Source organism: Felis catus, chromosome A2, assembly GCF_018350175.1.
Source record: "Felis catus isolate Fca126 chromosome A2, F.catus_Fca126_mat1.0, whole genome shotgun sequence".
NCBI classification, from domain to species: Eukaryota; Metazoa; Chordata; class Mammalia; order Carnivora; family Felidae; genus Felis; species Felis catus.
Window position 1 is genome coordinate 84,384,198 of NC_058369.1, and position 21,947 is coordinate 84,406,144.

The following is a 21,947-nucleotide window of genomic DNA, read 5'->3' on the forward strand; positions in this document are numbered from 1 at the left end:
TTCCATTTATTCACCATAGCCATACAATGAGGAAGTTACTATTGTTCTGTCATTTTACAACCGAAGAAATCACAGTGTAATGTATTCACTCGCTTCCCCAAAGTCTCCACATGAGTGATGGAAGTGGGATGATCTAGAAATGTAGGCCCTTCTTAACATTTCTTTTTTTTTTTTTTTTAATTTTTTTTTTCAACGTTTTTTATTTATTTTTGGGACAGAGAGAGACAGAGCATGAACGGGGGAGGGGCAGAGAGAGAGGGAGGCACAGAATCGGAAACAGGCTCCAAGCCATCAGCCCAGAGCCTGACGCGGGGCTCGAACTCACGGACCGCGAGATCATGACCTGGCTGAAGTCGGACGCTCAACCGACTGCGCCATCCAGGCGCCCCAGTTCTTAACATTTCTTTACAGAAGACGCTTCAAATCTACATTTGTTCAAGAGTTTGTCTTCATGACTTTAAAATATGCTGTGGATTTAATGAAAATATCAAAGTTGTATTACCACTTAATATCAGGAAGAAAATTGCTTGGTTTAATAACTTTTTAAAACTTTCTCATTCATATATTGCAAACAGAATTTGGAAAATATACCGTTGCCCAATCAAATTGTAACATTGTTAATATTCTTGAATGTTTTACATTTAACCAAAAACTATATAATACCAACTTTACAAACAAGTAGGTTTAATTTTTTTTTCTCAGAGGAAACATTTTAAATTTTAACCTGGATTTCATTAAAATATGTTTCTTCAGCTGTGTGAAGGGCTGTGAAGAAGTGGGAGAAAGAACAGAGTGTGACAAAACTATGACAAAGGAGTTAGGAAAAACATTTCAGGAACAAAGAGAACTAATTAACTCAAGCATATGGTTCATCTCACTCTGGTAAGAGCTAAATGCCTTTTATGCACTTCAACTGTTCACAGTACTGTGGGGTGGCTACTCACATGATCATAAATAGAGAAACTATTAGAAAGCATTGAAATTCATAATGCATACTATATTTTACAAAATAGAAATCCTTTCCTTCTTAATTTGGTGATCCAATATATTAAATTTCCCACTTAGCTTGGAATTAAGAAAAAAACAAAAAACAAAAAACCTAATGTAGATTACTTTTTATTTTTCTTAAAAAAAATGCTATGACAAATATATGTCAAAGTTAGGTGGGTTTCTTTTAGTGTGTCAGAAACATTAGTGGTTAAAAATAGTTACTGCTTAATTCTATAAAGATTGATGTAAAATGTGCAGAAAATTATATCTTTACTATTTCCTGGACATTTCTCTAAGTGTAATATTTTGGATAGTTTTGAAAATTCTTGTGTGAACTACCTCTTTCTCTTCAATGTATATTTTAGAGTATAAGGAAGGCATGTAAGTTAATTGAGTTTTGAATGAGGTCTACATTCCTATATAATCTCTTTTTAACACAAAATATTTCTAATCTGAAATAATTATTTCAAAGTAAAATTTGCAGAAGCAGAAACATTAAATTTTTTAGTTAAAAAATTAAAATTATTTTTATTCTTTCCCAGACTAAATATTTCATTTTCTATTGATATTTACTGGAGAATCTCCTGGGGGCATGATCAAAAACAGAGTACAGGGTTCCACCTTCAGAATTTCTGATTCAGTAGGTCTCAGGTGGGGACATAAGAGTTGTGTTTCTAAAGAGTCACAGATGACACTGATGTTGCTGGTCCTGGGACTACATTTTGAGAACCTCTGTGTTTGAGAAAATCGTCCCTGAAAAACCAAACTCTGATCAGTTGCATATCCTGACAGGTGTTAGCATTAACCATCCAAGTGTAGTATATACATTTTAGCATTTAATGATACATCTAAAAATTATTCTCAAATATTATTTAATTTGTAAACTCAGTAACAAGAATGATCCTATTTCTTTTGTATTTTCCAGAGTATCAGGTATTTTGTCCCTCATAAATATGCCATTCAACTAGTAAGCAGGTATGATAGAAATATGAGAAATGTACAAAAGTGTTTTTAATACATTAGGTATTTCTTTGTACACTATTATTATTTGGATGATTTATTTTTATGACACATTTTTATATTGAAAAATAAGTAGCAAGTAATTAAGAGATAATTAATTCAGGAAAGTCATCTTGGAGTAAAAACTTTAGAATCTCAAATCTAACCCTGGTGTTATCAATAGTTAGATTTATGATTTGGGACCATTTGTCCCCTCTGGTTTTCAGTTTTTTCTTCTATAAACTGAGGGTAGTGGATTAAATGAGCTCTAATCCTGGGAATAAGTTTTAAACTGGATGATAACTTTAAAAAAGCACAGACAGGGGCACCTGGGTGACTCAGGCACTTAAGTGGTCAACTCTTGACTTCAGCTCAGGTCATGATCTTATGGTTGCTAGGGCCAGTCCCATGTCTGGCTCTGCACTGACAGCACAGAGACTGCTTGGGATTTTCTGTCTTCCTCTCTCTCTGCCCCTCCCCAGCTCATGCACACACACACTCTCTGTCTCTTTCCAAATAAATGAATAAACATTTTAAAAATAATAAAAATTTTAAAAATAAAAGCACACACACATATTGTCTTCTTACAGACTAATGATACTCTCTTGTTATACTCAAACACACTGTGGTATATGTACAAGAGAGTGAAGATTCCAAGTCTTCTCTTTAAAAATTGGCCACATGATATGCCAACCTAACAAGGTGTGGAAGAATTAAGGGGATGCCATAACTTTGAGGAAGATGTATGCTTTTCTACATACTTGAAGGAGTAGATTTGAAAAAACACCTTTTTTTATTCCTCATGCATGGTACTATGTGCCATCTCATTATACGTAGAATTTCAGGAGGGTTTCCAATGCACTTGATAAAGATTCTTTTTTTTAAACAGTATCAAAACCCTCAACTGTAAAGATACCAGATATCATTAAAGAGTAATTTATAGTCTAAAATAAACCTATCATGTTGAGTACAAGAATCAAATGTGTTATCCTTAAATTAGATTTTAGTGTAAACCTCAATGTGTACTTTGTTCCATAGAATTAATGAACATACACCATTGCTTATTTTCCATTTGTTTTACTGATTTAATAAATAAGGATTCTAAGTTGTACTTTGAAGAGCTATTTCTTTATTCTCCTTAACAAAAGGGTTTTATTTCAGTACTTTTGATTTCCCTTAATAATGTTAGTGTGGTTGGCATTTAATAAATCTTATAAATTAGTATAAAAATGGATCGGCCCACAGTCTTGTTTTTTATGAGTCTGACTTGCCTGTTGGGTATGCTGAGAGAAAAATATATTGGTATCACAATTCTTTTAGAACAGTTCAGAATAATTTTTATTTACCTTAACAGAGTAGGAATAAAGTAGGATCTGAGTCTATCTTAGAATTGTTTTTTACTGATGCTTAAAATATTTCTGTGGACCATAAATTCACTTTCATTTGATTAACAAACATCAAAAAAGCAACAAAAGCAACATACACAAAAGCAAATAAAAGCAACAAAAAGCTGAGCTTCTCTGTGTCATACTCCTGTTTTGCCAAGTCAACACATTTGCTACATTTTCCAAGTAATAAAGATGAGCGACTGTGTTAATTACAAGACCAGGAGGAATGTACAAATAAGCTTTTTTTCTATTCATCCACTGCTTTGATCCCATTTGACCTGAGAACTGTTGGGATCTTTGGTTTCTCAAAGGCACTGCTGACTATTCAGAGAAGAATGAATATTCAAACGGCTTTGCAGAATGGGTTAGCCATCGGCTGTGCCCTTTATTAGTTGTGTACACTTGAGAAATTTTCTTAATTTCTCTGTGTCTCAGTTGTTTTTCCTTTGCAAAGTGTACTTTTTTTTTTTAAAAAAAAAAAGGGTTTTGTAGAATAATTTTTGTATCCACTTTCAGTTTTTTAATTTTTTTCAGTTTTATTAAAGTATAATTGACAAATAAAAATGATATATACTTAAGGTGTACAATGTGATATTTTCATATAGGTACACATTGTTAAGTGATTATCACAATCAAGCTAATTACATTATTCATCACCTCACATAATTACCTTTGTTTTTGTTGTTCTGGTAATGACAACATTTAAGATCAACTCTATTAGCAAATTTCAAGTACACAATACAGGATTATTAACTATAGTAACCCCTCTGTACATTAGGTATGAGAACTTACTCATCCTGCATAACTGAAACTTTGTACATTTTGACCTACATCTCCACATTTCCCCTACCCCCAGTCTACTAAAAAAGTTGAGCTCATATAAGCAGAGAATAAGTGGTAGTTATAAGACTATACTTACATATTGTAAGTATGCTTTAAAAATACTTCTCAACCCTATATCTCCAATGAGGAAGTATCTACCACCCCAATATTGTGACACCTAGTGCCTTATGCAAAGCATTTCTATTGCTCTTATCAACTGTGTTGTAAAGATGAGCTTCGTATCCACTAGCCTCTAAAAGCAAACCAACTGCGGAACCTGGGTGTTTCAGTTGGTTAATAGGTTGACTTTTTATTTCGGCTCAGGTCAAGATCTCAGGGTTGTGAGATAGAGAGCCCCACATCAGGCTCCGGGCTGGGCTTGGAGCCTGCTTGGGATTCTCTCTCACTCCTTGTGCCTCTGTCCCTCCCCCCACCTTTGCCCCTGCTTCCACTCACTTTCTCTCTCTTTCTCTAAAAATAAAAAAAGCAGGGGGAGGGGGGCAGTGCCTGGGTGACTCAGTCCGTTAAGTAGCCCACTCTTGATTTCAACTCAGGTCATGGTCTCATGGTTCGTGAGTTCAAGCCCAGTGTCAGGCTCTGTGCTGACAGCACTGAGCATACTTGGGATCTCTCTCTCCTTCTCTTTCTGCCCCTCTTCTGTTTGCGCACTCTTTCTGTCAAACAAACAAAAACAAACGAACAATTAAAATGAAATAAAAGCAAACCAAGCAACAAAATAACTTTAAAACTTTAAGAGTAAGGTCAGTGTTTAATTCTTCTTCATAACTCTAACAGCTCCCAGAACTTAAAAAGTGCTGACAGAAAGTATTAAATATTCACTTAATAAACAAAATAATTCTTTCTGATAAAATTAGTAATTTTTACTGATTTGTGGTAGATGCAGCTTTTTTTTAAAAAATTTTTTTAACGTTTATTTATTTTTGAGACAGAGACAGAGCATGAACGGGGGAGGGGCAGAGAGAGAGGGAGACACAGAATCAGAAGCAGGCTCCAGGCTCTGAGCCATCAGCCCAGAGCCCGACGCGGGGCTTGAACTCATGGACCGCGAGATCGTGACCTGGGCTGAAGTCCGACGCTTAACCGACTGAGCCACCCAGGCGCCCCAATGCAGCTTTGATATTTAGGATCTTGTAAAGCATCAATGAAGAGTCCATTGGCTTGGTCAGTGTGGCGTTACGGCTGAATCAGAAACATATGTTAAAAGGGAATGAGCTTCCCAAGTGGGTAAAATAATCTTGAATTAATGTATGTAATAAAGCAGTCATGACAGAACTTGTGAACTCTCTAAAATACCATTAGAGCTCTTAGTGTAATCTCATTTTTGTACTTAGTAGCATCATTGTGTAACTTGGCCTGAAAGAATTTAATTTTAGAATGTGTAAATCACACTTATGGGGAAAATTTTAGAAGAATCTACATTGCGAACTAAGCTTTTCTTCTGTCCTCTAAATTGATATAGGGAAGCATTTATTTTTGTTTCCAGAAAGTAAAAGTGGTCAGAAGGGCAAATTATCCATAATTAATGAACTGAACAACATAAAGGATTTTACAATTTCCTTTTATTTAAAGAAAAGCTATAAAAAAGAAATACTTCTATAAATGACATGTTTAATGGACAAGACTTTTTTTTTTTAATTTTTTTTTTCAACGTTTATTTATTTTTGGAACAGAGAGAGACAGAGCATGAACGGGGGAGGGGCAGAGAGAGAGGGAGACACAGAATCGGAAACAGGCTCCAAGCTCTGAGCCATCAGCCCAGAGCCCGACGCGGGGCTCGAACTCACGGACCGCGAGATCGTGACCTGGCTGAAGTCGGATGCTTAACCGACTGCGCCACCCAGGCGCCCCAAATGGACAAGACTTTTTAAAAAAATGTCTCATCTGCATGAAGAAGCATGATTATTTCCAATTGGGATAAAACGTAGAAATATAATTGTTCCTTCCTTGTAATGATGCCAAGTACACACTAGTTTTGAATAAATTTTTTTTTTGGTTAATTAATTGAAATGATCAAGGCATTCTGACATTACTTTGCAGTCTTTGTTAGCTGATGTTCAAACTTTGATCCACCTACCGTTTTAGTAGATTGGAAGTAGAAACCAGGTTTTGACTTACAAATTAATTTCATGTCAGCATTACTACATTATTTTAATCCTGAATAAATATATTTCATTAACTAAAAGGCAGAGCCCCTTAAGGAAAATAATGATAATTGCCAATATGTATTTACATAAATACAAAGTTCCTCAGTGTTATTTTATAAGTGTCAGAGCGAGATTCAATCTCAGGTCTCGGATGTTAACTTCCTAGGCCTATGCATTCTATGATACTGCTTATGCCAATAAAATTGGGTTTTTTTTTTTTGTGCCCCTACACCTCTTTTTATGTGCTCCTTTGCCTTCATTCTGCTTCCTTCCAAATAATCATCCTTGATGTACAGACAACTAGTGATATCCATCCAACTCTGCAGATGCTGGCTTCAAATGTTACTCATTCTCTGCCCCATTCTTTCACTTTCTTTTGTTCTTGGCAATGTGACAATGAGTCTAGTGGACATTCTGGTAAGCTGGCCACTATTACAAGGCTAACAATCCATGTCCAAATTGATTCAGATCAATAAACCATGCTTATATTAAGATAATTAGTGGCAGTGTGGTAGGCTTTTTTGACCACCACTGGCTTTACACAAACACACACACACACACACACACACACACACACACACACAAAATGTATGAAGGTATTCCTTTTCAGAACTGATGAGTAAATGAATTCCCTTTGAATTGTTAGAATTTCCTCATTCTCACTCTTAGTCATAATTATCTTTACTTTGTCATCCTCATCTTGCATTCTTCAACTGGCCAAACTACTTTACAGGAAATGTGTCATAAACTAAAATATACTTCTATTTAGCAAAAGTGGAAAAACAGACTATTAACTATTGAGAACAGATGAAAATGTACATATTAGGGTTACTTACAGCATCATTGCCAACATTGGAACAAAATCTGAAATTCTGATTTCTGCTATATCTGGGTGGTGCTAATTTGACCACGTTTTTAAAAATTAGCCATGGTAATAATGTTTGAACATTGAAGGACAACTGGGTTATGTTTTCAAAATATATCTTTCAAACTTTTTTTATCATCTAAAACATAAAGCAAAATAAATAAAGCTCAAATAACAACAATGACCAAAAAAAAAAAGCCCTATGCCTTGATTAATGATTTCTGAAATTATGTTTTAGTTATATAATAATTCAATGTAAAATAACTCGCACATTTTTAACATCAGAACAATCCTTTCCCTATGGAGTTCATTTATACCTGAGATTCATGTGGTAGTCCTTGGCATTCCACAAAGAAATTAATGCCAGCAGATATTAGTTTGTCTAGACTTCTATTCCAAAAGGCAAACTATTTCCCCAGTTTTAGGACACATAAATGGCTAAGAGGATGATACCATGTATAAAGGAATGGGTTCCAGACATAAAATACCTATAGCTATAAAGGGAGAAACAGATGGTGTACATCAGAATTCTCCCAATAATAAGGAATGTACTATTTTATGTGGATCCCTAAAACCTGGTCTTAAAATCCTTAACAAGCTGAACACACTTGCTCATGGCTCCTCAATCATTAGACTGTAAAACAATGAAGCCTCCTTGATAAGGTAAAAGTGAGTTATTAAGCTACGTCGGTACCTTCTGACAAAATCCTGAGTTGAGTTGTAAGTTAGATGTGTAAATGAAAGTTGATAAAAATATAATAAAGAGCCCCAAACTAGAAATAGTCCTCAGCATTTCTTTCTTGCCTCCAGGACTCTTTGGCTTCCCCTCCTGCTTTCCCTTATTGCTTCTGTCGCTCCTCCATCTGCTCCATCTGTTAAGGTCCACTTAACAGTGTCGTGTTTGTTGGTTTAAGAAAAACCATGCCAAACAAAAGGCTTCCAATAAGTGATTTTCTGCTAAAATGCAAGGTAATTTGTAGAGCCATCAAAGTCCAAATGTTTTTTAACTCTTGTATCTGTGTGTGTACATATGTTCTTGGGCAATATATCCTGCAAGAAAAAATTATGTGGCATGTCAAGGAGTCAATGGTGCCTTTTATAAAATTGTTAAGAAAACATTTTAAAAAAGAGATTGGAAGACAGGTTAACTACTTAATAACTAACGTATTTTTTAGGTCCACTTTAATCATGCTCTCTTTGCTCGCAATTAGTGTCACAGAAGTAAATAAGCTACCGTGAGAACACTTTGATCTCAATTACTGTTTGGGTAGAAAAATAAGTTGTTCTTTACACCACCTGAACTGATTTTCTGAATTACTATGTGAGGAGTATTTTTTTTCAAGCAATGTAATTGCCTTGTTTTCATTTAGGGAGGAATACAGAAGAATGTATTCCTAAAAATGAAGATATACATATTATTACCAGGAGTAGAAACTTTGTATAATGGAGATAATATTGACCTAGGAATCAGAACTTCTGAGCTCTAATCCTTACTCTGTAACTACCAAAGTTACTTTCCCTTTGGCAAATGTCAGTTCTCTGGGTCTCACTTTCCTAAACTGTAAAAAAGAACTTTGGACTTAATCTTCAAATTACTGTCAAATTCTAAAGTTATTTTTATCTATCTTAATTCAGTTAAATGCGTTTCCTCAAGTATGCTTCCATTACCTCTTAGGAGTTTTTGTTTTTGTTTTTCCTTGAAATTGTCAGAGATTACAGACTTTAACTCAGGGACAAAGGATGATAAACTTGTTTTAGGTAAATGTAGAATAGAATTCAGAAACTCCATTACAAATCATCAACTCTAATATCATTAAATTTTCAGCCTCCTCGCTCATTATAAATTTAAATGTCTTGAAAATCCATGTATTAATTAAGTGAAGTGAGAGATAATTTACTAAATGTACAAGCAATGAGCAGATTCCTGTGTCAGCCCCATATGCAATTTGATAGTAGATTCAAGGAATTTTAGAGCAGACAGGAATTTTATTACTCTTTATTTTCACAAATATTTAAAAGGAAGTAAAGACAGCGAATGACTTCTGCGTGTTCTTTTACAACACTATTGGGGTAAAGTTTACATATAATAAACTAATTTATAGAGTATAATTTTGTGTTTTCACATAGGTATACACCAGTGAATGCGTCACTAAATCAGCGTATTTGTGATATTCTTCACTCCCAAAAGCTTCTCTGCCTTTCTGTAATCCCTCCCTACCCTCCTTCTTCATCCCCTGGCAACCATTGACCTGCTTTCTGCTTCCATATATTAGTTTGCATTTTCTATAATTCTTTACAAATAAAATGATACACTATGCAATGCCCTCTATGCCCCCCCCCCCTTTTTTTTGGTCTGGCTTCATTCATTCAGCATATTTTAAAAAATTTCTTTTAATGTTTTTCTTTATTTTTCAAAAAGAGCAAGAGAGAGTGCAAACGGGAGAGGGACAGAGAGAGAGGGACACACAGAATCTGAAGCAGGCTCCAGGCTCTGAGCTGTCAGCACAGAGCCCTATGTGGGGCTCCAACTCACCAACTGCAAGATCATGACCTGAGCTGAAGTGGGACACTCAACCGACTGAGCCACTTAGGTGCCCCATAGCGTATTCTTTTTTTTAAAGATGCATCCATGTTATTACTATTGGGAGATAATCCTCCATGGGTCTCCCATGTTTTCTACATGTCTTGTGAGCAGAGTCACCAACTGCTTTTGTTCTGGATTATCTTTGCAGGGATATTTGAATAGAGGAGAGACTTGGAAGATAGCGAGTCTCCCTCCAGAGCAAAGGGCAGGTTTGTGTATTGTCCAGTATGATAAAGATATTGCCTTCCTACAGGGTAAGGTTAAGCAGGCTTATTGCCTAGTATAAAATACTTGAGTCCCTGAGCTTGAGGTCATTGTTCTGTAACATACTGTATTGCATCCGCCATCTTCACATTGTCCTGCTTGAATCGGCGCTAAGGGAATCGGCGCTAAGGGAACCGGCGCTAAGGGAACTGTGCTACTCTGCTATTGCTAATGTTGTGCATAAGAAAGTCCTTTGTCTCTGACCCGGGAGACTCTAGCTTGTTAGCTGGCAAATGCAGTAAAATATCAGATCCTTTAGAGTTCTTTCCAGTTAGTTCATTATTTTTTATTAGTGACTTAATGCATTTTATGGCTATACCTCAATTTGTTAACCCATTTATCAGTTAATGGATATTTGGGCTCTTTCTAGTTTTTGGCAATTACAAGGAAAAAAGCTGTTATGAACATTTATGTACAAGTATTTATGGAAACTATACTTTCTCTTTAGTACATACATAGTAGTAGAATGGCTGGCACACATAGAGGTATATGGTTAACTTTTAAAGAAACTGCCACATGGTTTTACAAATTGGTTGTATCAACCAACATTTCTACCAACATACCTTCATAGGCTGGGCTCCTCTGCTGGGTAGGCTGTGGACGGCTCCACGGTTTGGTGGTACAGCGGGCTGTGTTCCAAGGCTGCCCAGGGTCGCTGTTCAGGTTCCCAGGTTATGTGGGACCAGAGACCGTGCTCAACAGTTGGGCAAGAGGGCGGGCCTGGCTTTGCTCTGCAACTGCCCAGGTTTTCTGGCCAGACTTCCGGGATGGGTAGGATTAGAGGATCCAAATCTGCTTCCCTGCCAAGGGGCAGCAGTAAAACGAGTTGCTACGGCCCTGACTAGAGACCTGAATTAGGCAGAACTCTGCCAACCAAGCTCCCTGGGGAAAAGGGATGACCAGCAGAGACACCTGCTGGGATCTCTGCCCAGGCACAGCTGTAAGTACGCTCTGGGCTCTGGCCGCTGTAAGCCCCACCCCCACCATCGTCAGCTCCCGCCCATTCCCTCAGTGATTCCGTCCCAGGCGAGACCCAGTGGGCCCCTGGGAAGCGTCCTGCAGCGCTGGGGAAACAGGATGTCCACCTCTGGTTCTCTTTAACCCCTTGTGACGAGGTAGGTCCAGAGCAGCCTTGAGGCAGAGCTGCGCCCCGGTTTGGGGGAGGGACGACGGGGCCAGAGTGGAGCCACTTCTCTTACCCTTATCATATGGTCTGTCTTGGTGTCTGCTGTGCAGGGGGGTGCTTCAGTCTTATCCCTGGGTTCTGGGATTTTTCTCAGTGGTGTCTTGTCTGTGGATGGATGCTGATCGATCTTGTGACTGGGAGTGAAGTCAGGATGATGTTACCTCCTCAGAGGATGGGGACTGGCCCAGCTGGAACACTGGTGGCAAGCTCCTAACAGCCTAGAGAGCTAGGTTGGTGGTGGTGGACCTTTGTAGGCTGAAAAGAAGCAAACTATTGATACACACAACTTAGGCGAATTTCAAAACCTTTGTTAAGTGAAGGTGGTAAAACATTATATTCTGTATGGTCCCATTTATATGAAATTCTGGAAAAGGCAATGTTTATGATAGAGAGCAGATCAGTACTGCTTGGGTCTGGGAATTGAGAAAGGGAATTCATTTCAAAGAGGCCCGAGGCAACTTTCTGAGGTAATGTAAATGTTTTGTAATGTATCGTGATCATGCTTACAAAACTGCACACAGTTACCTAAACTTAGTAATCTGTACACTTAAAATGTGGGGTGAGTTTTATTATATGTAATATACACTTTAGTAAATTTGCAGTGAGAGACAGAGAGAGAGAGAGAGAGAGAGAGAGAGAGACGATTGGGAAGATTAAGGCTTGAACTGGATTGGACCATGAGGTATATCCAACTCTTGATAATTAAGTCCTTATAAAGTACTGAAAAGTCTATCTGACAGACAAAAAGGAATTTATAGGGGCACCTGGGTGGCTCAATCCGTTGAGCATAGTATTTTAGCTCAGGTCGTGATCTCAGGGTTTGTGAGTTCATGAGTTCAAGCAGCACTGGGCTCCCTGCTGTCAGCATGAGAGCCCACTTTGAATCCTCGTTCCGCCTCTCTCTGCCCCTCCTGGGCTCACACTGTCTCTCTCTCTCTCTCTCTCAAAAAATGAAAGCATAAAAAAATGAATTTATAGTAAGCTACTTGTAAGGCTAGCCAAGGCAGACAAAAAAGATGCACTTCTCCACCCATTTGGTTTGACCAGAGAAAAACAGCCAAAAAGAACAATAAAGCTTCTGCTGAACAAAGTCCTCTGATTAGCAGGATCCACTTGGCATCTAGAAAATTTAGCTGCTTGAGAATCTCCTAATGTAACGCCCAAAGTTCGAGAGACCCCCAAAACGAACCACCAGAGTCCAGAGCCAAAGACAAGCGGCAAGGGTCGTTTATTGCAGGTTCGAACCCAGTCCTCCGCGCACTCGTTGCCGGTGACGCTAAGAGGCCCCGAGTGAAGTTTTTACAGCCCTTTTATAGACAGGTACAGACAAGTTATGGGGAAAGCAGGGATTTTTCACAGTTACAGAGCTGCAATTGGTTGATATTTAAATTTGAACACTTAGCAGAATTGGATTGGTTCCCGCCTTTAGATCATACCACAACTAGGGGTACGGGTATCTTAACGATTGGTCAGGAATACGCGGGTGCGCCAAGCAATTGTATAGAAGCGGAACAAGCTGGTTAAGTTTCAGTTTGCCTAGGCCTCCCCTTCCCCCCCTTTCTCAAGTACCTGAGGAACCAATCTTGGGTCCTACAGTATTACCTAATCAAGCTCACTTTCCATGTCTAGGGGCTGATACTGTGGCCTAAGGACCATAATCTGAATGGTGTTTAGTCTGTCCCTGATAAAGTCTATTATTTTGTTGATCATAAGAGAGCCAAGGGTAAAAAGGAGGAGGAGGCATAGTAGGGGGGCCAAAAGGGGAAGAAGGTAGGGGAGAAACCCGTGGAGTCCTGACCACAGTGGGTTTTCGGCTAGTTCTTTTCGTCGGCGTGCGAGGTCCTCTTGGAGCTGTTTGATTTTGGTCCGAACTATTCCTGATTTATTGGCATAAAAGCAACATTTTTCTTGTAGGGCTAAGCAGATGCCGCCTTGTTCTGCGGTTAGCAGATCCAACCCTCTTCTATTCTGTAACACCACTTCTGCTAGGGAATCTAGCTGATCTTGCAGATCCTGGATTGTCCCTGACAAGGCTTCGACATTGTCAATTAGTTGACGAGAGAGTCGCAGATAGGAGTGTATGGAGACTCCTAATCCTGCTGTCCTGGTAGTTAATGCGCCTGTAATTCCTAGGCCTACCAGGAGGGGGATAACAGCCACAGCTCGTTTGGATCTGCCAGCTACAAAGTCCAGACTAGGGATGGGCATGGGGGTTTTTCCTGCGACTAAGTCGATATCTGGTAGCAGAGTGGCCAGGATGCATACTCCAGTCCAATTGTGGGGAAGATAGGTGTAGGCTAGGTTATTTCCGCAGACGAAAACGGTGGTGTTGGTACTACATAAGGGGGAGTTGATAGTGATGTATTGGTGGCATTGGGCAAGAGATATGATCCCTACATCTATGCTGTTATTCTGGGAGGTAAGGTTATTTATAAAGCAAGAGGCATTGAACGGGCTAATGAATTGAACGGGGAAGGGGTCAGGTAGGGAAGAGGGAAAGCAGTCATTGGTTATGTGGATATCAACTTCAGTGGGGATGGCGATGGGTCGGGGAGTTTGCTGGGGTAGGCAAAGCCAACAATCTTGGGCTAGAGTCGGGTTAGAGATGTTTAAGAGTGAGAAAGTGATTTCTAGGATAGACATTGTCTGAGGGTCTAACTCGTAAGGGCTGTGCCTAGGGAGAACTAGGGGGTGGTAATTAAGCTGTGGATACATATGTTCTGCGAGGTCCTTAAGCCTCGTTTGCGTTTCAATCTGTCTAACAGCGTCTTGGGGTCCTCCACCGTCAGACACATGTATGGGGGCTCGGGGGTTCCAGCAGATGGCGGCTCCAATTGAGCCAGAGCAGCCAGCTTGAAGTTGCATATTGTTATCACTGGCTATTGCTGCCCTGTTACTTTGTAGGATGGCCGTAAAGTAGGTGGTGGAGTTATCTGGCCCTATACATTGTTGATAGGAGTCATAACAAGAGCTGTGCATCGACTCTTGGAAAGTGGAGCAAGGGCATTTTGTCATAGGGGGCAGGGGTTTGGGTTTGTTAACACATAACCACTGCTGTTGTTGGAGTCCGGTGGTGTCATAGGTCTGGGTTAAGTAAGCGGTTGTGGTCCCACAGTCTTGGGTTTGAGTGTAGCTTCGCTGTAGACCCCCTCTTCCTACAGAGCCAGCTACTATTCTTTTACTATGTGGCAGGGCAATGGTGCTAACTACGCCACCTCTGCAATCACAGGGCTTTCCATACAGAGCTTGTAACAATCTCTGTTTGTCAACGGGGGCATTTAGTCCTCCCTCCAGGAGTTTGAGGTTGAGGGCTAGTAGGACAAGGGTCACTATCTGGAACATGTCTGGGGGAGGCACGGCGCAAGGTTAGTTTGAGGGGGTTTTTCTTACTCCGGTCTACAGTCCAAGTAGTATTTCTATCAATGTGTCCCACGAGGTCAGACAGCGGGTCGTCCACAGGCTTAATGTGGGTGTGGTGAATCCAGGTAGGGAGGTTATCTACCTTGATGGCGGTGGGAGTTGTCAGGATGATTTGGTAAGGTCCCTTCCATCTGGGTTCAAGGTTCTCCTGCCGGTGTCGCTTGACGAGGATCCAGTCTCCTGGACGATACTGATGGGGAGTGGGTGGGGGCCCCGTCTCATACAGTTCTCTTAGTTTAGGCCACACGGCCTCATGAACTCTCTGTAGAGCCCTGAGAGAAGACAAGAGGCTGTTATCTTGGTCTAATTAAATGAGGTTTGACTTAAGATTAGGTATGATAGGTGGGGGTTTGCCAAACATGATTTCATAGGGTGTAAGGCCCAACTTGTACGGGAGTTGCGAGCCCTGTACAGAGCGTAGGGGAGTAATTCTACCCAATTAGCACCAGTCTCCATAGTCAATTTAGTAAGGGTCTCTTTTAATGTTCTATTCATTCTTTCTACTTGTCCTGAGCTTTGGGGCCGGTAGGCACAATGTAATTTCCAATCTGCCCCATGTACGGAAGCCAATCCCTGACTTACCTTAGAGACGAATGCAGGCCCATTGTCTGACCCTATCATTACTGGAAAACCATACCTGGGCAGGATTTCTTCTAGGATCTTTTTGGCTACAATCTGCGCCGTTTCCTTCTTGGTTGGAAAGGCTTCGGTCCATTCTGAAAAGGTGTCTACGAACACTAGTAAGTATTTATAGCCGTATTTGCCGGGCTTTACCTCGGTGAAGTCCACTTCCCAGTGGGCTCCCTGTAGGGTTCCTCTTTTACGGTGGCCTTGGACTGTGATGTGTGGGTGCACATTCTGGAGTCGACATGCAGAACAGGCTGTCACAACTCTTTCTGTCTGGTCAGAGATGTTTCTTAACACTAGTTTGGATTGTCTGATGAGATCTTGAAGCCTTCGGGGCCCCAAGTGGGTAGAGTGGTGTATTTTTGTCAGGATTGTGTGGCCCAATTTTTCGGGAAGGATAAGGCGGTCTCTGGAGTCCCGCCACCATCCATCTGTAACTCGGGTCATTGGGAGCCTGCGTATCCAGATAAGATCATCTTCTGAGTATTCAGGCTGTGGGGGTAAATCTCGGGGCCCTGGGTCTGGTAGCTGCGCAGGTAATACTGGGATGGGTTTTTGTGCTACCTGGCGTGCAGTTTGGTCAGCTAGGTTATTTCCTGGAGAGATTGGATCAGTTATTTTTTGGTGACCCGGGCAATGTACTATGGCCAGTTTCTTAGGGGCCCAAATAGCGACCAATAGGACCAGAATTTCCTCTCTATTTTTGATATCTTTGCCTTCAGCAGTGAGTAGTCCCCTCTCACGGTATATTGTCCATGTATATGGGCTGTGGCAAAGGCATACCGGCTGTCTGTATATACAGTCACTTTGTGGTCCTGCCCCATTTTTAATGCTTTTTCAAGGCAATCAGTTCTGCCCTTTGGGCAGAAGTCCCTGGGGGCAGAGCCTCTGCCCATATTACTTCAGTCTCAGATGTCACTGCTGCCCCTGCATACCTCTGTCCTTGATGGACGAAGCTGCTTCCATCAGTGAACCAGGTGACCTCAGCATCCGGTAAAGGCCGGTCCTGTAGATCTTCCCTTATTCCACGGATCTGAGCTAGGATGTCGGCGCAGTCATGGAGCGGGGAGTCCAGGTCAGGGTCAGGTAGCAGCAAGGCCGGGTTTAGAGTTCGGGGAGGGGTGTATGTGATCCACAAGGGATCTAACAGGAGTCCCTGATAGTGGACCATCCGGGCATTGCTCATCCACCTATCGGGGGGCTGCTTGAGCACTCCTTCGATGTCGTGGGGTGTGGTGACATGTAACTCTTGGCCTAGGGACAGCTTATCGGCATCTTTAACCATTAGGGCTGTAGCCGCTATTATCCAGAGACAAGGGGGCCATCCTGCGGCTACAGGGTCCAGTTTTTTTGAGAGGTAGGCCACTGGTCTGGGCCATGGACCTAGATGCTGGGTTAGCACTGCCTTGGCTATGCCTTTATGTTTGTCCACATATAAGTGGAAAGGCTTAGAGATATCGGGCAGTCCTAGAGCTGGGGCCGATAGGAAGGCTCTCTTTATCTGTTGAAATGCCTGCTCAGCTTCCGCAGACCATTCAAATGATGGTTGGTTTTTAGAGACTGCATAAAGGGGTTTGGCCATTTCAGCAAAACCTGGGATCCATAACCGGCAGAATCCCACAGACCGCAGGAATTCTCTCACCTGTCGAGGTGTGATGGGTCGCTGAATGCGGAGGACAGTCTCTTTCCGGGCATCAGTAAGCCATCTTTGTCCTTTTTTTAGCAGGTACCCCAGATATATTACCTCAGGTTTGCAGATTTGGGCCTTCTTAGCGGATGCGCAGTACCCTAGGTTCCCCAGCGTCTGTAGGAGGTTTTTCGTCCCCACGAGACAGGCTTCTCAGGTCTCAGCTGCAATAAGGAGGTCATCTACATATTGTAGGAGAGACACATTTGGGTTTAATTTCCGGTACTTACTTAAATCTTCGTGGAGGGCTTCATCAAATAGGGTGGGGGAATTTTTAAATCCTTGTGGAAGTCGGGTCCAGGTGAGTTGTCCATTTATGCCTCTTTCCGGGTCCGCCCATTCGAACGCAAAGATGTCTTGGCTCTTGGGGGCCAAAGGCAGGCTGAAAAAGGCATCTTTTAAATCAAGGGCAGTGTACCATTGTTTGTCTGGGCTGAGGGTACTGAGAAGAGTATAAGGGTTGGGCACGGTAGGGTGAATGTCCATAACCCGTTTGTTGACCTCTCTTAGGTCTTGCACTGGCCGGTAATCTCCGCTGTTAGGTTTGCGCACAGGCAACAAAGGGGTATTCCACGCCGAATGGCATGGTAAGGATTCCGACGTCGAGGAGACGGCGGATGTGTGGGGTGATGCCCAGCCTGGCCTCTGCTGACATGGGGTATTGCTTGACCCTCACGGGGTCGCCCCCTGACTTGACTTCTATGAATAGAGCCAGGTGATGTTTTGCTAGCCCCATTCCCCCGGTTTCTGCCCAGGCTTCGGGACACCAGTGGAGCCAGTAGCCAATATCCTGTTCTGGGAGGGGTGGAGTTTGGTGAAGCCGATATTCATTTTCCAGTTGTATGGTGAGGACCGAGATAGGTTGGTCCTGGGAGTCAGTTACTTTAGGCCCTCCGGGCTGAAAGTGAATTTGAGCTCCCATTTTCTTGAGGAGATCTCTTCCCAGCAAGGGGCAGGGACTATCTGGAATAACCAAAAAGGAATGGGTTACCCTTCCTGTCCCTAGATCCACGGTTCGTTGGGTGGTCCAAGGATATTTTTTAGTTCCTGTAGCTCCCTGGACCCAGGAGGACTTATCAGAGATTTTTCCATGAGGGCTAGTGAGTACTGAATGCTGTGCTCCTGTGTCCACAAGGAATTGCACAGGAGTCCCCTCCACTTGTAGGATTATCCTGGGCTCGGGGAGGGGGTCTGAGCCCCGTCTTCCCTATTCTGAGTCCTGGGTAAATAGGATGGGGGCCACTTTGGTTTGCCACGGCTCTGATCCCGAGCGCAGTTGTTTCTTTTTGGGACAGTCACGAATCCAATGTCCTTTTTCTTTACAGTAGGCGCATTGGTCTTTGTCTAGGGGGCGCCTGGGGGGGCGAGTTTTCTGTTCTCCTGTGGGCCCTTGATCTTTCTGAACTATGGTGGCTAAGACTTTAGTCATTTCCCTGGTGGCTTTGAGCTGTTTATCCTCTGGAGCATCCCGATTATTATATACCCACTGACCAATGCGGAGTAGGTACTGGATCTGTTTTCCTTCTAGATCCTCTAATTTTTGGAGTTTCTTTTTGATGTCAGAGGCAGCCTGGTTTACAAAAGACATCACAACTGCGGCCTGATTTTCGGGGGGCCTCGGGGTCCATGGGGGTGTACTGCCTAAAGGCTTCCATTAATCTTTCTAAAAAGGTTGCAGGGCTCTCTGTTTTACCTTGTATTACCGAGTATACCTTGGCCAAATTAGTGGGCTTGCTTGCTGCAGCCCGGAGACCCGCCATTAGAGTCTGGCGATAAATGAGCAGTCGTCCCCTACCTTCTGCTGCGTTGTAGTCCCAATCAGGCCGAGTCAGGGGAAATGCTGCATTAATGAGGTCAGGGTTAACAGTGGGTCGACCATCTTCCCCGGGAACCAGCTTCCGCGCTTCAAGTTGAATCCGTGGTGAACAGGATTCGCAAAAGCTGTTGGCAGTCATCCCAGGTAGGTTGGTGGGTGAACATTATGCCCTCTAGGAGGGCTATGAGATCTTTAGGGTTATCAGAAAACCGAGCATTTTGGGTTTTCCAATTATAAAGGTCGCTGGTAGAGAAGGGCCAATACTGGAGTCGGGGGTTGCCCGTTTCATCGGGGGTCCTATTTCCCGCAGGGGTAGGACCACAGTGGAGTCGGGGAGGCGAGAGCTTGCCTCACGCTGGGTGCGCCCAGGAGGTCGGCCGGCTGGCCCTTCGCAGTTGGTTTCATTTTCAATAGGGCTCGGCGCGGCTGCTGCCCCTTGCCTCCCTGGTCCCGGCGCAGCGGCCACTTCCCGTCCTCCTGGTTCCCCTTGGGGGGCAACCAGCGGGGCGACTGGTGGGGCGGCCGCTGCGGGTAGGGCCTGGGGTGCGAGGGGAGGGGGATGATAGGGTGGAGGGTCTAGGGATAGTAGGTCCTGACTGTCGGGCAATATGGGACATAGGGGCGCCGAGGGGGTCCACGGCCTGGTTGGGTACATGGAGTGGGCTGCGAGAATCTTACAGGACCCTGAGGAAAAGAAGGGGGACATCCAGGGTGGAGGGTTTTCAACAAGATCCTGCCAGACGAGGATATAGGGAACCTGGTCTGGGTGGCCTTCCTTTCCTGGCAGGAGGGTTCTGGCCTTGACCTTAGCAATTATAGGCAAACAAAAAGTGCCCTTGGTAGGCCAGCCCACCCCAAAAGTGGGCCACTCAGACCGGCAGAAAGTGATAAGTCTCGGCCGGCGGATGTCCAGGCTTAGGTTATGGCCTCTAGCTGGACATCCGTGAAATTAGCCAGAAGAAGGGAGAGAGGTGTACTCTGGTTCTGTCCCATAGTCTGTGTAGGAAGAAGTAGATGGGTTAAGTTAGTTAATGTTCCGGGAGTGAGCCGGATATACCTGCAGAGGAGAGGAGACACGTTTAATCGCAAGCGCGGCGGCAAACAGAAAGTGCCCTGGTGAAGGGACCAGATAAGGAACGGGTGTCCGTAACCCGAACAAAAAGTTCCGATGGGCCAAAATGGTGCCCCAGATGGGTTCCAGAGGACGTCTCCTACTGGTCCCGACTGACTGCCCTATAGCGCGTCCGCCAGGGCTGTGTCAGTCACTGATACAGATCCCGTGCGGGAGAGCCAGAAATGAACAAACAGAAACGGACAGAGCCGGCTCACTTACCGATCGGTCTCAGGAATGACCCGTTGACTTGGGGGTCTGGTGGGTTTGGGGGTATCCCGGACGAGCTCCCAAATGTAATGCCCAAAGTTCGAGAGACCCCAAAAACGAACCACCAGAGGCCAAAGCCAAAGCCAAGCGGCAACATCCAGTTGGTTGACTTTCATTTTGATGAAATGACCCAGAATTTATTTGCATGTGATTTGAGGCAAGGACTCAATTTTGTGGAAAAGTAATTATCTCATCATTATTTACAGAAACTCATTTTCTCCACTCTCCTCAAAGCCATTTTTGTCATATGAACATGTTCTGTTTCTTGACACCATCCTATCCCCCTAACTAGTTTTTTTTTTTTTTTTAATGCAAGGTCTTCTTTAATAACAATTTTAAAATCAGCAATAATGGTAAATTCTTTCAGTAGCTTAATAATTAACCTGTAGTGTCTCTTGTGTTTCCTAGATGAAAAATCATGTTACTTGAGTATAGCTAGTGTTTGGTGTCTTTTCTTTTTCTTTTTTAATTTATGCTTTGTTTGATATCCAAGTCTCTGAATAATATGTGTGTTTTTACTAAGCTGTCTGGTTTTTGTGTTCCCCATTGGCTCTAAAAATCAGTATATTTTTTTCTCTTCTGGTTCATGAGTTTTTCTTTCTCTTCTTTCTTTTTTTCTTTACGTTTATTATTTTTTTTGTGTGTGTGAGAGAGCGAGATCAGCAGCACAAGCAAGGGAGGAGCAGAGACTGAGGGAGGGAAAGTCTCAAGCAGGATCCCCACTGTCAGCACAGAGCCGGATGCAGGGCTGTAACTCAGGAACTGTGAGATCATACCTGAGCCAAAATCAAAAGTCAGTTGCGTAACCAACTGAGCCACACAGGTGCCCCATCGTTCATGAGTCTCATGCGACGTTCTTATTCCTTGGAATTTTTTTTTTTTCCTGTGAAGATTCTTTGAAACCTGGCTTGAAGACAGGCTTCCCCAAATCGGATCTCAATTTGCTTTTTCTTAGGTTCCTAGGACACTATAAAGTAGAGATACTTTAAACTGAAATCTCAGCTTGAGTTTTTGTTTATTTAGTATTTTTTAGACCAGTTAGGATAAACGTATTCCATTGGAGAACTGACCTGTGGTTATGAATTATCACAGAAGTTTTATTTTGTCTCAGATCTGCTTTCAGCACTTATATTCTTAAAGAAGCAGGCTTATTTCTTGTTCCTTTTCATGTAAGCTATAGGTTTTTAGTGTCCCAGCTATAGGAGTGAGTTTGTCTGCTATTAGATTCTCTTCTGTGGAAAGGGCGGCTCTTGGGCTTCTTCTCTTTGTCCTTCTCCCTATATCTTGGGAACAAAAAGTAAAATTTAAGATCACTCTTAGCAAATGCCCTTAAGGATGAGTTGTTTTTAATATCTTAGCAGCTCAACATTGACTTTTAAAAGGCTTTTAAAATATTTTATCAAACGTTTTTATTTTTTATTTATTTTTTATTTTTTTTAATGTTTATTTATTATTGAGAGACAGAGAGACACAGAGCGTGAGCAGGGGAGGGTCAGAGAGAGAGGGAGACACAGAATCCAAAGCAGGCTCCAGGCTCTGAGCTGTCAGTACAGAGCCCAACGCGGGGCTCAAACTCACAAACTGTGAGATAATATCCTGAGCCTAAGTCGGTTGCTCAACCAACTGAGCCACCCAAGTGCCCCTTTTTTAATTTTTTTTTCAATCAGGAAGTCATTTAATGTAGTCACTCTCCCAAGCTGCAGAAAATGGATCTGCTTAATCTTTACATGACTAAATTCTGTATTTCAGAAGT

The 21,947-nt window shown here is 42.3% G+C and overlaps 1 protein-coding gene across 9 annotated transcripts in view; it reads right to left on the reverse strand.

Moving 5' to 3' along the window:
- Positions 1–4,815: 4,815 nt before the first annotated feature.
- Positions 4,816–21,947, reverse strand: part of LOC111557341 (syncytin-1-like) — a 141,162-nt gene continuing 124,030 nt past the window's right edge. For 2 of the 9 annotated variants that reach the window (XM_045052307.1, XM_045052305.1), the window contains 3 exons: positions 21,265–21,477; positions 20,971–21,161; positions 12,475–14,955 (listed from right to left, as the gene is read on the reverse strand). In XM_045052307.1, the coding sequence (XP_044908242.1) occupies positions 12,866–14,605 (1,740 nt within the window). In that variant the 5' untranslated portion in view covers positions 14,606–14,955; positions 20,971–21,161; positions 21,265–21,477 and the 3' untranslated portion in view covers positions 12,475–12,865. The other 7 variants (XR_006594162.1, XR_006594163.1, XR_006594161.1 and 4 more) reach the window with 7 other exon arrangements.